The sequence below is a fragment of the Hoplias malabaricus genome, chromosome 3 (assembly GCF_029633855.1).
Source record: "Hoplias malabaricus isolate fHopMal1 chromosome 3, fHopMal1.hap1, whole genome shotgun sequence".
NCBI lineage: Eukaryota > Metazoa > Chordata > Actinopteri > Characiformes > Erythrinidae > Hoplias > Hoplias malabaricus.
In genome coordinates, this window is record NC_089802.1 from 77,521,895 (window position 1) to 77,538,206 (window position 16,312).

The 16,312-nt window shown below is 39.0% G+C and overlaps 2 protein-coding genes across 5 annotated transcripts in view; both read right to left on the reverse strand.

Annotated features, from left to right (window-relative positions):
* LOC136691168 (membrane-spanning 4-domains subfamily A member 4A-like) overlaps nt 1–16,312 on the reverse strand; it is a 94,681-nt gene that overhangs the window by 42,668 nt on the left and 35,701 nt on the right. The window lies entirely within an intron of this gene.
* Nucleotides 1,777–14,111, reverse strand: LOC136692076 (membrane-spanning 4-domains subfamily A member 5-like). Of its 4 annotated transcripts, none has more exons than XM_066665161.1 (8): nt 13,961–14,111; nt 8,025–8,217; nt 6,515–6,628; nt 6,372–6,428; nt 5,637–5,798; nt 4,495–4,608; nt 2,636–2,722; nt 1,778–2,107 (listed from the first exon to the last, which is right to left on the reverse strand). In XM_066665161.1, exons 2-8 carry the CDS (start codon nt 8,181–8,183, stop codon nt 1,985–1,987), a joined length of 816 nt encoding a protein of 271 aa, XP_066521258.1. In that variant the 5' UTR covers nt 8,184–8,217; nt 13,961–14,111; the 3' UTR covers nt 1,778–1,984. The 4 variants fall into 4 exon arrangements, with proteins under 4 accessions (XP_066521260.1, XP_066521258.1, XP_066521257.1 ...); XM_066665160.1 differs by lacking the exon at nt 13,961–14,111 and adding an exon at nt 13,231–13,369; XM_066665159.1 differs by lacking the exon at nt 13,961–14,111 and adding an exon at nt 8,992–9,354 and having other exon boundaries at nt 1,781–2,107.

A 16,312-nucleotide genomic window follows, 5' to 3' on the forward strand; every position in this document is an offset into this window, starting at 1 on the left:
AAGAGAAAAGCAGGCTCTGGATTTACCTGAAATGAAGCGCTGTTTTTGTGTTGTTGTCTGAAGGACTTCTGTAAATCCTCTGCAGTCTGGGGCTGCCTTTAAAAAAGGGTGGGTTTCAGACTCCCTCTCTAATGTAAAACATTGAATCCAGGAAAGTGGGAATTGTGCATACATTTGTTACTGAAAGGAGAGCAGGGTCCTGTTTTGTATATATATTTACATTTAAAGCAAACCTATGAATAAAACTACAGGATTAACACATCATAAGAGAAACACTCAATAACACCTATGTGTTCTCATCTAGATTTGGTTGCATTTCTCCTCATGAGGAAAAAGTGGGAAGGGACTTATACTGGAAAAACTGGCAGGACACGACTTCCTTCCTGTGCCTGTTTGAGCAAGTCCATCAGCTCGCCAGCTGTGACGTCATATAACCTCAGTCTTACACACACGCAGTACATATCAACATTCTGGTAGATAGAAAATTGAACACAGCCACACTGCACAACAAGCAACTTTTATTGTAAACTCAAAAGGGCATAAGTGCAGAGACGATGTAAGTTAACAGTTTTTGAGCCAAAGGGAACCTTATCCAACCACCTATACCTCACAAAGATTATGATTCAAACATGCATTTAACCCCAAAATAGAACCTGATCAGTCCAAGGGGAAGACTCAAACCATAATGGGAGCTGCCAGAGTTTTGAAACTCCTCAGTGTCACTGCTGGACAGGGAACAGTGTTGAGTTTATGATTGAGGTTAGAGTTAGTGTTAGAGTATTAAGCTCTGGGTTGTGATGTGTTGATGCGTACATTTCACTCTTTAGTCACACAATGACTTGACATTGACATGGTGATGTATGGTCGTGTGTTTTACAGTGGGGCACATGTTGCTAGAGGAGCACAGCTTAGAGCTCTATAAACATCCTTGACTGAAGTGCCCTTGAGTGAGGTACCTCAAAAGTTCTTCTACTAAGTGGAAGCGTAAAGGGTTTATTTTTGAAAAAGTGGTCTAGGAGTGTCAGTGAAGGTGTGTGTGGGACAGAGTGGGGGATGAGATAAAGTCCTCAGTGAATAGAAGTAGAACATTTTCGATAACGTGGCCCTTGAGTGTGTCACATTTCACAAAGCATGTGTAACCCTCAGGAGTTTGTGAGGTTTTTTTAAGGAACTATTTTCATTTATTTCTTAATGCATTTAATTCTTAAGCATTTTTTAAAATAATATTACCATGTTATCATCCACTTATGACTGATCTATAAACTAAAGTGTTACTGTATAACTGACACTGACGAGACATGTTTATTTTTCCCTCAGAACCCACAGGTCATTAGTTGATGATAATGGTTTTGGATAATGCTCTGCATCGCAAACAAGTGACTTGTTATCAAGTGAAATTCCCTCAATGAGATATTTTTCACCTTTCACTCTAATCTCCTGCAGACATTCCCTCACAGCAGTTTACAGCACTGTTTTTGATTAATAACATAATAAAAAGCTCTAAATAAAATAAATATATCACCCACTGTTTTTGTTAGTTACTACATTTACAGAGAACAGGCCACCAACCAAAAACATCCAGCCGACAGCGTCCTGTGTCACTGATGAAGGACTAGAAGACGAACGACACACACTGTGCAGCGACAGATGAGCTACTGTCTCTGACTCTACATCTACAAGGTGGACCAACGAGGGAGGAGTGTCTCACAGAGTGGACAGAGAGTGGACACAGGGTTTAAAATAACTGAAAATACAACAATATATTTGGTACCAATATTTATAATCTATGTTTATTTATTTATTCTGAAAAATACATCATATCAGAACAATCCAAAAATTAAATGCAGTCAATTAAATTTTTCATTAATACAATCTAAAGCATACCACCTGAAATGTAATGAAAAAATGTGATGTTTCAAAATGTGTGTGTGTGTGTGGGGGGGGGGGCGGTATTGTGGTGAAGTGGTACTGATTTATATTACTCTCAGTTGTACAGTTGGCTTTTGACCTCACTGAAGTCTTGAGGACTGTACATTGGAGGATTTCCCATTGGAAGATTTCCCATTGGAGGACAGCTCGTAGAGGCACCGCTTGCTGTGTACACCCACTGCAAACCACACACACACACACACACACACACCTATTAGGAAACCTGTTACTTGCAGCTCATTTGGCCCCCAACTCTCAAACTTGATGCTCTTGGTCTGACAAACTCATACCCCTGCCAACCCCACCCCACAAATTCCCACCCACCCACCCTTCAATGGATAGAAGCTTCTTATATTCATTGTTGATTACTAACAATAATTTGGAACCCTACAAAAGGTACCTGGGACAGTCCTAGGATTTATTTAAGGAAGCTGTAAGATGAGGTGAGATGCTGAAATACTGTTGTAAAGATCTTATGTCATTTAATTTTGAGAGTATCTGACACTGCCCTAGGTGACCTTCAGCAGCTGCTACAGTGTGTCTCACTATTATATGTGTGATATGGAATATAAACCCGTGTGTTTGTGTGTGTATGTGTGTGTGTGTGTGTGTAGTCCACAATGGCTGAATCCTAAAGTAGCAGGATTCAAAGAGTGTCTAAATATTATTTTGTGTCCACAGTGTGACCCCTGTAGATTTCTCTGACCTGTTGGTTGCTGGGGGCAGGTTGTTGAGGGAAAGGATTAACCACTGAGTTGTATCCTCCAGGGTTTGCAACCACAGTCACATTCACCTACAAACAAACAGAGAATGTGATGAATACTGCAGCAGCAACCAAACAAAACACTTGTGAACTGTCTTTATGATTAATACAAGGCTCTATTCAAAGACAACATTATATCAGGTGTAAAGCGTGTAATACACACATCTGCCAACAGAGCGAAATACACACATGTATACTAAATTTAAATGCATAAATTTGTTAAATTTGATGCTTAAATTAAACGTACAGTATTGATTTACAATGTAGAGGTTAGGTCTAGTAGTGTTAGGGTGATTCCTAGGGTTAGATTTAGGGTTTGATTTAGGGTGAGGTTAGTGTTTGCATTAGTCTGTTGAGTTTAGTGTTAGGGTGAATCCTCTTGCTGATTTTAAATCATCCCCACTTTTTTTCTTGTCTTCTTGCTCCTTGGAGCCAAGTTAAAGCACAAAATTTCACCTTACAAAAAGTGACGACCCTTCAAGGGCCTGATACATCATCAGATCCCATCAGATATAATCATACACAGGATAAGATGTAAAATATTCTATGCCAATCTATTATTATATATAAAATGTCTATTGTTTGAATCCTACCACCCAACACTAAGGTTTGTGTGGCAGTTTATGATCCCATCAGCATCCAGCTGCCCTTAGCATCTACAGTTACTCATTGAGCCCACCCTGAGTACTCAAACCACTCACTGCAGCTCTTCACAGTGGTCAATAGGTAGACACCTCCCCTTGTCTGTGTTTTCATAAATTAATCCCATGACACTTCCAGAAGGCTCAACATTGAAGTCTGGCGTCCCAGACCCACCCCCCCTCCAAGCCAGTTTTACAGTCCTACCTTACCCTTACCCATCAACAATCATAAATCCACACGGGCCTAGCTGGTGACAAAGGTTGTACCTCACCCCACTGGCACTGTTAATGCATGATCAGTGCCACCAGTTACATGTGAACTTTATGTGCTACATCACCAACTATCACAATATAATCTCTACAGTGCATTTCCCCCAAGTAATCTGTATTATCCTTATCCACAATCAGTGACTACTAGACCTATCAGCTGTTTCTGATAACTCCTTCACAGCTGTCATTAATTTCTGGTCCCTAAAACAGAACTGCACGAGCCTTGATGTGGCAGACTTGGCTAAAAATCCCCTAACACATATTTTCACTTGTCTTACATGTGCCTGCTACCTGCATTCCTTCACCTCATCTGCCAAGGCTGCATACTTCAGCTTATTCCTTTTGAAAGCTTTATCTACTGCATCCTCCAATGGAATCATGAACTCTATTTACTTTTAGAGTAGAGCACCATCCCTCAGTGTAGTTAACACAATGCACTCTGGGACCTGTAGATTTTTTTTACTATGTCCACCAGCAATTTCCAATCATGAATCACCCCATCTCTCAATATTTTGAAAATATATTGAATATAGGAAAGTCACGCACAAACCTAACTATTTTATTACTACAGCCACTCGTCAATGCATTAAGCTCTAGACATTTGCTGTCCAACAAACATGCTAAAACACTTAGTACCTGATTGTACTCCAGTACAAGAAGCTGAGATCAGCTTTTTGTTGGAATCCTTCAGTTCCACATTAAATGTTGCAGCCACCAATTAACGTGGAACTGCATATTACAAAATATCAGCAGGCCAGGTTTATAAAGTGTCTGTCCAGTATGACACTATAGCAGCAACTACTACTGTATGGTGTAATACAGACTGGCCACTTTATAAACCCTCTCATGTTCAGATTTTAAGATGTATTGCATCTGTATGTCTGTAATTACCATTTGTTTGTTGCAACAGCAGACTTTACATGCAAACGCAGAGATGCAGATGGAGACGATCAACTGAACAGCAGTGAAAACCAGCAGAACTCCCAGAATCCCATCGCCCAAGACCTGAAAACCATTAACGTTTCATCATTCAACATTTTCCAGGAGCAACCACTCACTCTCTACCAGTAAAAAAATGAAATGGCCTTTATAAAACTGATCATTTAATTTCTAAGTTTCTATGAAGTGCAGCTTACACAAGATGAAGAATCAAACTTGACTGAACAAGTTTATGGGTCCCCTACATGGGGACAGTCTTGGGTTTACAATAGGAGTTAGTTCACAGTGTCTGCAATCAAGACCACTCGTTTTCTGCATAACACTTTTTTATTGTAATGTGAAGAGTCACTGGAAACATCTAACATTTGGAGATATCTACATTTTTCCATTAACCTACAGAGCATATGAAAAAATTTAGTTTTAGTTCTGGCTCATATGGACCCACGAGCAAGCAGGCACTAAATAGAACCTTGTTCCAAATACCAGAGACCAGACTGTGTAGGGATTAAACATAAGGTGTAAACATTGTAGGGTGCTGACTTGCCATCTTGCATAAAGCAGGTGTTTGTAAAATCTACAGCTTCAGTAGCATTTGTTTTTATCCAACTAAAAACATCAGCGGGTAAAATTCTGTTGCATTATTTAAAGAGGGTCAAAACTGCTGCAAGTGTAGCATATGGCAACAAGGAACAAAAGAACTACACTCATCTGTGGCATGGAGCTGTGTTCAGTCCGAAATAACAACAACAACAACAACACAAACACCCAATACCATGTTTAATGTTAGCGCCACCATTATTGTGGTTTCCAAAGCCCACTATTCTTATTAGACACTGGGATTTCAAATGTCACCAGGTACATTTCCCAACTTTCTGAGGGTACCTCAAGGGTCAAACTTTTGCTTTTGAATTTACTAATTTTAGTCAAGTCATTCAGTTTGGAAATAATTTCTTTGTGCTTGTGTCAGTTAAATAAAGCTGCAAGTGATTTAATAAATAAGAAATTCTTATTTTTGTTGCATTTTACAAAAAATTCCAGCATTTCTGGAAATGGGTTTTGTAAAAATAGGGAAAAATAACTTATTGCAGTCTCACCATAGATAAACAGTCGCGCTGAAATGGATTATATGTATCATACTGGCCATGCTGGAATCCACAGGAACGACGGTGCCAATAAACTATATCCAAAGACAGGAAAATAATGGCTATTCCTGCTGCGATGGCGCTCAACACATTCATCACCAGACAGCCTATCACCTGGACGGAAGATAGGAAAGGACGCCAATAAACAGTCAGTATAAGCGACAGTCAGATGCTGATGTTCTCTGTAATGTCTTTGTGCTTTAATAAATGCTTAATAATTGTTACTACATAAGTCAAGTAAAAACCTAACAAAGTGTTGAAGAAGTGACTAGTAAATGGTAATTAATGGATTATTACAAATCAATATGATAAAAGAAAATTATGAAACAGTGTTACAGCAGAGTAAGTGCTGCCCCCCATCATCAGGAGAATCAGTACCCGGTCATGCCCCCAGGACCAGGATGGGGGAGTATTCAAAGACCAACAGAGTGAGAGGGTGTGTTTCCTTGAACTCTCTTTGTCTTAGATTCCCCACCATCTCCTCTTCATCACACAAACACTGTGTGAACCAGTGCTGGAGTCTGATGAAGCAGATCCTACCCTGCTGAGATGTCCAGTGGTGTAACAGAGGTGGCCCCTGGTGTAGGTGGCATTGTGTGTGACTGGGGGAGTCCTAGCTAGTTATCAGCAGGGGTGACTGAGGTATTATTATTATTATTATGTATAATGAATGTGTGTATTACATACATGGCATGTAGTTGACTTGTTGTTTACTGAAACAGCCAGAGCACCAGCGGTGATGTACTGAGGAAGAGGAGAAATATGAGTGGACCGGAAGTGGCATTTGAAAATAGTTCTTCTAGTCTCTCTTTTTAATAAAAAAGACTCACCAACGAAGAGCCCCATAAGAAAATCCCACTGAAGATAATGATAAGAGGATTATTGTGGGTTATTAGTACAATTCCCAATAAGACTGTGATGAGACCAGTCATTATTTGGAAGGTCTGTGGAGGATAGAGGGAGGGATTAGTTTCAGGAAACACATATAGATATCTCTACAAATATACAAATATTTACATGAAGTATAAATGTTTTTAATGTTTCCAGACTTTTTAATGTTTGCAGACAGACTGCTCACAGACCCTGCCATAAATCACCGTCTTACCCCCAGTTCCCAAATGGATTTGGAGTAAATTACAAGGACACTGTATTAGCACCACCAACTGAGGACACTGTTTGGGCCACATTTGGCTGCTTTCCTTGCTGGTTTGCCAGAAATTCACATAAACCTCCAGAATATGTGTAATAAACACAGGCACAGGTGGAAACTCTAATGACAAGGTGGGGCAAAGTCGGGTCCCAAGGCGGAGACAAGAAAGAAAACAAATCGTGTACGTAAGGAGCACATGACAAACAAGGAAATGGAAACGACGTGATGATGTCATCAATAACGTTAATAAACTAGTTTGAAATAGCATCCGACAGTGAATAATTAGAGTGAGGTCCTTGTCTTTCGAAAACGTATCATAATTATTTTTGCATTTTTTGCAATGTTACTCCTCCTAGGATGCAAGAGCGGGAATACAGTGCTGTACACTGATCCGTGGTGAATAAAGTGTGGATAACTGCTGTGTTCATCAGCAGTGAACTGATCTGACTGAAGCTTTAGCCCATAAGCTAATTTAGAGAACAGTATACAGTGCTATTCACTAAAGAATAATCTCATTAAAATGCTAAGTAGCCAGTTAGCTCAAGCTAACAACAAACACTGACAATAAGGTGATTACAGTCACCCAACAGAGGGCTTTAACCTGATATCTCTTTATTCACAGCTAGTGAACGGGAAACGTTGATGACATATCTCTGCACCAAAATGATGATGATGATGATGATGATGATGATGATGATGAATAAAGGCATTGAAACTTAAAATATATTGTATTCATATGTTAGAATTGTATAATTCTTTATTCTATAATTATATAGTTCTTTAGAATTATATTCTTAGAAATCTGTGACCACACTACAAAGGTTTATCTCGTGGAGATCAGCTGTATCAGTTGATCATTATGTAATAATTGGCCAATTCACACAGGCCTAAACCAGGAGAGTAAACGTCTCCGTACCCCTCCCCCAACTGTGTTTCTCAACAAATGATTTTCAGATTCTACTGAAAGCTGCTGTATTGTGAAACTGTGATCTTTGTCTTACAGGAAACATGTTAAATTTCCCCTCTCAGCTCCCTCTCTGTGTTTGTGGCAGACACCGTGGTCAGTTCTGGGAAAGTCTTGGCCCTCCTCCAGAAGTTTCAGCCAATCCCAGCTTTGCTTTCATTTTCTCACTTTCCCCCCCAGTGTTTCTAGTGCAGTAGAGAGTTGGGCTCAAGTGTAAAGCACTTACCCCTAAAGCTTTGGGTTCCCTTCTGAGGAAGCGCTGCAGGGGGTTGTAACTGGGTGGGTTTTGTCTGGTTTGAGCTGTTGCTGAGTCTAGGGAGACCATGTGGTTCACGGCGGTGTAGCCAGGCCCAGTGTGGGTGAGGGGTACAGCAGGGGCGGACATTTTTAACTCCAGCTGATTTACTCACCTGAGAAAACTATACATTTAAATCACTGTCAGTACAAGGGCAATGACCTGCTTTTAATAGTGGAATAATAGTCAAAATAATGTTTTTTTGTTTTTTGTTGTTTTGGTTTTTTTTGCTGGGAATTAACAAAAATGGATGTCTTTAATGTCAAAGTGAAAGCAGGTCTTTACAAAATAAAGTTACTGAAATAAAAACACTTTTTATGAATGAGAATTTAACAAATCTCTCTGTTCAGAGTTCAGTAGAGGCACCTTTGATTCATACATCTGACTTAGACTCACACATCTGCTCAATCTGCCATTTTACTCAGTTCCTTTTTGCAGTACTGCTCCACTCTAAAACTGGCAGCTGATCTTGGATTAGTTTTAATCTTTTGATTAAAACATGCATTAGATTTAGTCTCATTTAAGTCTGTAATTATAGTTTTAATCTAGTTTTAAGGTTTAGTGAATTATATTTAAAATAGCATAGTTTGAGTCAGGTAAAAGCTCTTGAAAGCTCTTACTATTTTAAAGCCATTATTTATTACTAAATTTAATAATAAAATAGCTTATATTATTTTCATTACATTCAAAATCGCATTAACATCCAGCATTCTGGAAGAAATATGGCCACTTTGCACTTTAACACTAACATTTTATGTCGCCACAGAAGGCGTCGCACACTGAGATTGAGTTGATTCCAAGAGATTCAAATCTATGAATCAATGTATAACAGTTGATAAGAGCCACGTTTAAAGGATAATTTCTTTAGAAGTCGACTCCTTTAAATAGAATTGTTTACCGTGACTGTGTTCTGCTGCACTCGCTGTCAGCCAGCCCTCAGGTGCAAAGAAGAACCACCCCAGCTTCTACTCCACCATCATCTACTGCCACTTCTCCACTGCAGTCCCCCAGACTGTCCCCTAAGAATAATCACACTCCATCACCACCTAGAGCACCTCAACGGAAAAGACAAGCTCCTCAACCCCCGGAAAGGCAGCTTCGCTCACGGCCCCATCGCCAGCAGGAGCTTCACACAGCTTCGTCAGCTGATAAGGGCAAAGAAAAGTGATGTTTTTCGGGTCCTGGCTGCTGCAGTGATGATGTCAGCAGTACATGTTTTCAAAACAAGCTTGGACCTTTGATGCCTGTAATCTCTCCCATTCCAGTACTTATCAGAGAGAGAAAGAACAGAGAGTTCAGGTCAGATTCTGTGAATGTAGCCAATCTACAGCAAATAAAATGTGAAACAGAGATTCTGTGGCAAAGTGCACAAGTTACTAAGTTAGCTCTTCTAAATATCAGATCTCTCACAAACAAATCACACTTAATTAATGATTTTATTACAGCACATGGGCTTGATTTTATACTTTTAACTGAGACTTGGCTAAATGAATGTAGTGCTGCAACTGTTTTATTGGAGTCGGCTCCTCCAGATTTTCATTTTTTAAATGCATCTCGTGCCAGCAGAAAAGGTGGAGGTCTAGCTGCTTTGTTCCATGGTTCTTTTCAGTGCAAGCAGTTATCATTTGGAGACTTCACAACATTTGAGAATCTCTGTGTAGTTTTGAAAGGGACACCACAGATATTACTAGTAACTGTCTACAGGCCTCCGAAGTACAGCGCTAATTTTATTGATGAATTTACAGAGATGCTGTCCTTTATTTCTACAGACTTTGACCATTTTGTTATTGCTGGTGACTTTAACATACATATCGACAATCCCAAGGACTGTTTTGCCAAGGAACTACTTGCCATATTGGACTCTTTTGGTCTTTCACAGCATGTTACAGGGAGTACTCATTGTCATGGTCACACGCTGGATATTGTTATCTCAAAGAGTCTCAACATATCAGAGACTGTGAAGGACGTCGCACTGTCAGATCACTACTGTGTGTTCTTTGATATGTGGGCCTCACCAGTCATCAGAGATAGAAGAGTTTTTGTCAAGAAAAGGATTATAAAGGACTGCACAGCTACACTTTTCATGAGTAAATTGTGCACTACACCATGTGAACGATCCAACTCTGTTGATGATTTGCTGAATAGTTTTAATACAAAAATTGTCAGTGTAATGGATGAGATTGCGCCAGTTAAAATGAAGGCCTTGTCTTGCAAACAGAAAGCACCATGGAGAAATGCTTCTGTTGTTCAAATCCAAAAGAGGGAGTGTCGCAAGGCAGAACGCAGATGGCGTAAAACAAGTCTTCATATTCACAAAGAAATCTACAAAGATAGGCTACGTCAATACAACGCGACAATATGCAAAACACGACAATCCTATTTCTCTAGCATCATCAACAATAACACTAACAACAGCAAAATCCTCTTCACCGTGGTCGACAGACTTACTAACTCACCCACACCAATGGCCCCTGAATTAGTATCAACTGAGAGATGTAATGAGTTTGCATTCTTTTTTAACACTAAAATCCAGAATATCAGACAAGCGATTAGTACATCTATATCCAACAATGAGTCTGTACCCTCTCCATCACCTCATAAAAACTCCTTAGTTAAAATGTCAGAGTTCAGTACTGTTGATAGTAATATTTTAACTGACACAGTTAATCATCTCAAATCATCCACTTGCAGTCTTGACACACTACCAACCAATTTTTTAAAGAGTGTGTTTCACACTATAGCACCAGACATACTCCACATTGTAAACACCTCACTCATGTCGGGGGTTTTTCCGAGCTCACTAAAAACTGCAGTTGTAAAGCCTCTTCTAAAAAAGAAAAATTTAGAATCTTCTCTGATAAGTAACTACAGGCCAATTTCTAATCTACCGTTCATGGGCAAAATCATTGAGAAAATAGTTTTCAGGCAAATCACTAGTTTCTTGTCCATAAACAGTAGCCTAGACAAATTCCAGTCCGGGTTCCGGTCTAATCACAGCACTGAGACTGCTCTAATCAAGGTAATTAATGACATCCGCTTAAATACAGAGGCTGGAAAGGTATCTCTTCTATTACTTCTTGACCTTAGTGCTGCCTTTGATACCATTGACCATAAGATTCTTATAGATAGACTCGCAAACTGGGTTGGACTCTCAGGAACAGTCCTGAAGTGGTTCATTTCTTACCTGGAAGGCAGGAACTACTTTGTAGAAATAGAAAATAATATTTCAGAGAACATGCCAGTAACCTGTGGTGTCCCCCAGGGCTCTATTCTTGGTCCACTTTTATTTAATTTATATATGCTTCCTCTTGGCCAGATTCTACAGAACTATGGGCTGTCCTATCACAGCTATGCAGATGATACTCAGATTTACATGGCCCTGTCCCCAAACGACTCTGGCCCAGTTGACTTATTAAGCAAGTGCCTTGAACACATCACAAACTGGATGGGACACAATTTTCTGCAGCTGAATAAAGATAAAACTGAGATTATACTATTTGGGAATAGCACTGAGAGACAAAGATTGGCTACGTATCTGGACTCGAGAGCCCTCAAATCTAAAGAACTGGCTCGCAACCTTGGTGTATCAATGGACTCAGATCTCAGTTTTAGTAGTCATATTAAAGCGGTTACTAGATCAGCATTTTACCATCTTAAGAACATCAGTAAGATTAGAGATTTTCTGACTAAACCAGACCTAGAGAAACTTATCCATGCTTTTATTTCTAGCAGGATTGATTACTGTAATGGTCTCTTAGCTGGACTTCCAAAAAAGACCATTAAACAGCTTCAGCTGATTCAAAATGCAGCTGCCAGAGTTCTCACTCGGAGCAAAAGAAGAGATCATATCACCCCCATCCTCAAATCCTTACACTGGATACCAGTCTGTTATAGAATAGACTTTAAGGTGTTATTACTGGTTTATAAATGTCTCAATGGGGTAGGACCAGCGTATTTATCAGATCTGCTACAGAGATATGAGCCGAGCAGAGATCTCAGATCTTTAGGAACTAGTCAGTTAGTCCTGCCTCGGGTCAAAACTAAACATGGAGAGGCAGCATTTAGCTACTATGCCACTTTTAAATGGAACCAGCTGTCTGAGAATATTAGAAGTGCCCCAACGTTAGACACATTTAAATCAAGACTTAAAACTCTCTTGTTTGAGCAGGCTTACAGCTCAGTTTAAAATATTCTGCACTTTTCTGTAACGGCATTTTATTTCTTTTATTTCTTTTCATTTATTGTCATTTTAAATTGTTTTAATCATTTTAATCATTTTACTCTTTTTATGTAATTGTCTTATTGGAATTTATGATTTTACTCTGGCTTTTAATGTAATTTCTTTTTCTGTAAAGCACTTTGAATTGCTTCTGTATGAAAGGTGCTCTATAAATAAACTTGCCTTGCCTTGCCTTGCCTTGCCTCGCTGTGAACACAGAGGCTGCAGAGGAACGATGGCTTTAGAACTTGACTCTGAAAATAAATATATGAATAGTTCAGCAAAATATCAGCCCCACTTCACAGGAGTGTATCAGTGTTTAAATACAGTGTTTTAATCTCTGGAGCAGAACCTGCACTGAACTGTGGAGATATTTTTTCATTTGTTCTAAGAATGTCTTCACAGTTCACATTATTTTTATGATAAAATAATTATTTTACATTCATTTTATTTGTTATTGTGTCTGTTTTTTATTGTCAGGGCAGGATAATGAAAAAGTAAATTTACACATGTCTTGGGATGTTTTTTAATGATGTGCATACTTTTAATGTATATTATATTCTAGTAAATATTTGGATATTTGATAATGATAATAAAGCCATTAAAATGTAGAAATATATTGTATTCATATATCTTAAACTGATCTTCCTTTTAATCTGTGATGTTATAAATGTTTATATTGTGATAATTATCTGTATTGATCAATTTATCCTGATATCATTTTTGAAATTGCCCAGGCCTAGTCCAGGAGACTAAACATTTCCGTACCCCTCCCCAAACTTTCTCAGGAAATGTTTTTCATATTCTGCTAAAATTTGCTGTGTTGCAAAACTGTCTGCCAACTGTCTCCCAACCGCCCACACTCCCACCACCCTTCCTCTCAGACTAGAGAGCTGGGCTCAAGTGTAAAGCACTTACCCCTAAAGCCTTGGTTTCTCCTTTGAGGATGCGCTGCAGGGGTCTGTTATTGGGGGGGTTCTGTCCGGATTGAGTTGTAGAGGAGTGTGCATATAAATTTCTTTAACAGCTGCTTTCTCTTTGCTCCTCTCCTGGAAGTCTCTGACTGCAGAATAATGCTGGCAAAAGTTGCCATAGTCAATGTCACCAATTGCATTTATGAAATCTGCTTTCATTTTGACAATGTATTAATTTATTTAATTCTATAATTTATTTTTAATTTTATTCTATATTTTATTATTAAGTTAAAATGACCATGTTTTCATTTAAAAAAACATCTCTGCGGGTGAGTAATTTTCACAGGTGAAAAAGATATGACATTAACCCATTCCGTGTGATCTCGGAAAATTAGAGAAATGAGAGACCCTCACAGAAACAACCACAGTCCGTCATCAGCACTGTGGTGGTCCAGTCGGAACATGTCTTTGTTGTGAGAATTACACTCAAAAATATCTTCAAGAAAGCAGCATCAGAAAAGGACTAAACCCTGTTAAAATTGAAGGGTAGTTAAAGACACGGGGCTTAGTTTTCAGGAAATTCTGAGCGTTCCTATCAGTCCTTTTCTGCTGAAACAATAAGAGATGTAATGAACAGCTGCTGCTCTGAAATGATGGGACAGTGGATATACATCTGTGTTCAAATAAGAACATAGTGGAAAAGAGAGGAAGATAAAAGCAGGCTCTGGATTTACCTGAAATGAAGCGCTGTTGGTGTGTAGTTGTCTGAAGGACTTTTGTAAAACCTCTGCTGTCTAGTGCTGTCTTTAATTGAAGGGTGGGTTTCAGAGGGAGGAGGGGTTATATTCACATTCTAGCGTAAAACGTAGAATCCAGGAAAGAAGGAAGGATGTATACATTTTTTTTCTACTGAAAGGAGAGCAGGGTTCTGTTTTGCACTGAAATTTAATTTAAGGCAAATCTTCAACAACAACAACAACAATAATAATAATAAAAATAATAAGGTATATAATGTTTTTCATTAACCCAAGGATACTTTACAATAATTTGATAAAATGACACTTTACAGAGAGTGAAAAAAGTAGAAAAAAATGTAAGATTTTAGTTGAGATTTAAACATAGAAAGAGAAGGAGATCATCTAAGAGAAAGAGGCAAGGCATTCTAAAGGCTAGGGGCAAAAACACTGAAAGACCCGCCATAGCAGACACCTTTAACTTTGGAACAGCCAGAAGAGTAGAGGATCTACATGAGCATGAAGGAGTATAGTGCTGTAAGAGAGCACAAAGTTAGGATGACACAAATCCGTGCAAGGCCTTTCAAGTCAACAGAAAGATTTTGTAGTGGGTGTGTTTAGAAACCGATAACCAGTGCAGCTGATGTTTGACAGGAGCATTGTTAAGTTTGGACTAAGATTCTTTCGGCAGATTTCTGAATATACTGCAGAGGGTGAAGGGCTTTGGCAGGTAAGCTGTGAAAAAGAGTTACAGTGATCCAGTCATGAGGTAAAAACGCTTGCACGAGGATCTCAAAGTCTTTTGAAGAGAGGTACTGATGCTGCAAAGGTGAACAAATGCAGACTTGGTCAGAGATTTATGAAATTTGTCTTTGAAGAAGTTTGTTAACTCCTAAACATAGGACAGCTGTGAAAATGGAAGGAAAGACTCAGTGAGTTTGAGGCTAAAATAAATCTATATATCATCAGCATTGCAGTGGAAATCGAGGCTTTGAATGCATAATGCAACCAGTGGGCAATATGGAAATGATTAATAGCAGGGGACCAAGGACTGAGCCCTGGAAACTCCCTGAGTGACTGGAACAATATTTGGTTTGCTCTTTTCAATAGACCCAAACTGAGATTTTTCTGTCAAACAGGATGTGAACAAAGAGAGCGCAACACCAGAGAGGCCAAGAAAGGAGAGGCGAGAAATAAGCACCTTATGACTGACTGTCTCAAACGCAACAGGAAGAATCTAAGAAGAAATGTATAGGATTAACACAGCATGAGTACAACACTCAAAAATACTTGTGTGTTCTCATTTAAAGTGGTGTGATAAATTGTTTTCCCCCTTAATCTTTTCTTACTTTTTTGCATTAAATATTTCAGATCATCAAACAAATTTAAATATTAGTCAAAAACAACACAAGTGAACACAAAATGCAGTTTTTTTGTTTGTTTTTTTTTTTAAATGGTGCAGGCCTCTCTTGTCTAAGTTAAGGTCAGCGTTCATGACTCCGCCATAAGAAAGAGACTGGGCAAACATGGCCTACAGGGCAGAGAGCCACGACAAAAACCACTGCTGAGAAAAAAGAACATTGAGGTTCCTCTCAATTTCACCAGAAAACGTCTTGGTGATCCCCAAGACTTTTGGGAAAATACTCTGTGGACTGACAAGACATTGCGTCTGGTGTAAAAGTAACACAGCATTTCAGAAATAGAACATCATACCTGGGGCTGTTTTGCTGCTTCAGGACTTGGAAGACTTGCAGTGATAAATGGATTTCATAAATGGAAATCCTGAAGGAGAATGTCCGGCCATCTGTTCATGACCTCAAGCTGAAACAAATTTGGGTTCTGCAGCAGGACAATGATCCTAAACACACCAGCAAATCCACCTCTGAATGACTGAAGAAAAACTATATGAAGACTTTGAAGAGGCTTAGTCAAAGTCCTGACCTAAATCCTTTTGAGATGCTGTGGCATGACTGGTTCATGCTTGAAAACCCTCCAATGTGGCTCAATTACAACAATTCTGCAAAGATGAGTGGGCCACAATTCCTCCACAGCCCTGTCAAAGACTCATTGCAAGCTTGATTGCAGTTGTTGCTGCTAAGTGTGACCCAACCAGTTATTAGGTTTAGAGGCTACCACTTTTTCACACAGGGCCATGTAGGTTTGGATTTGATATAATAACCTTCATTATAAACTGTATTTTGTGTACACTTGTGTTGTCTTTGACTAATATTTACATTTGTTTGATGATCTGAAACATTTAAGAGTAACAAATAAAAAATCATCAATGGGCTGAACAATTTAACACCACTGTAGTTTCGGTTTCATTTCCTATCACAAAGAAAAAGTGGGAGG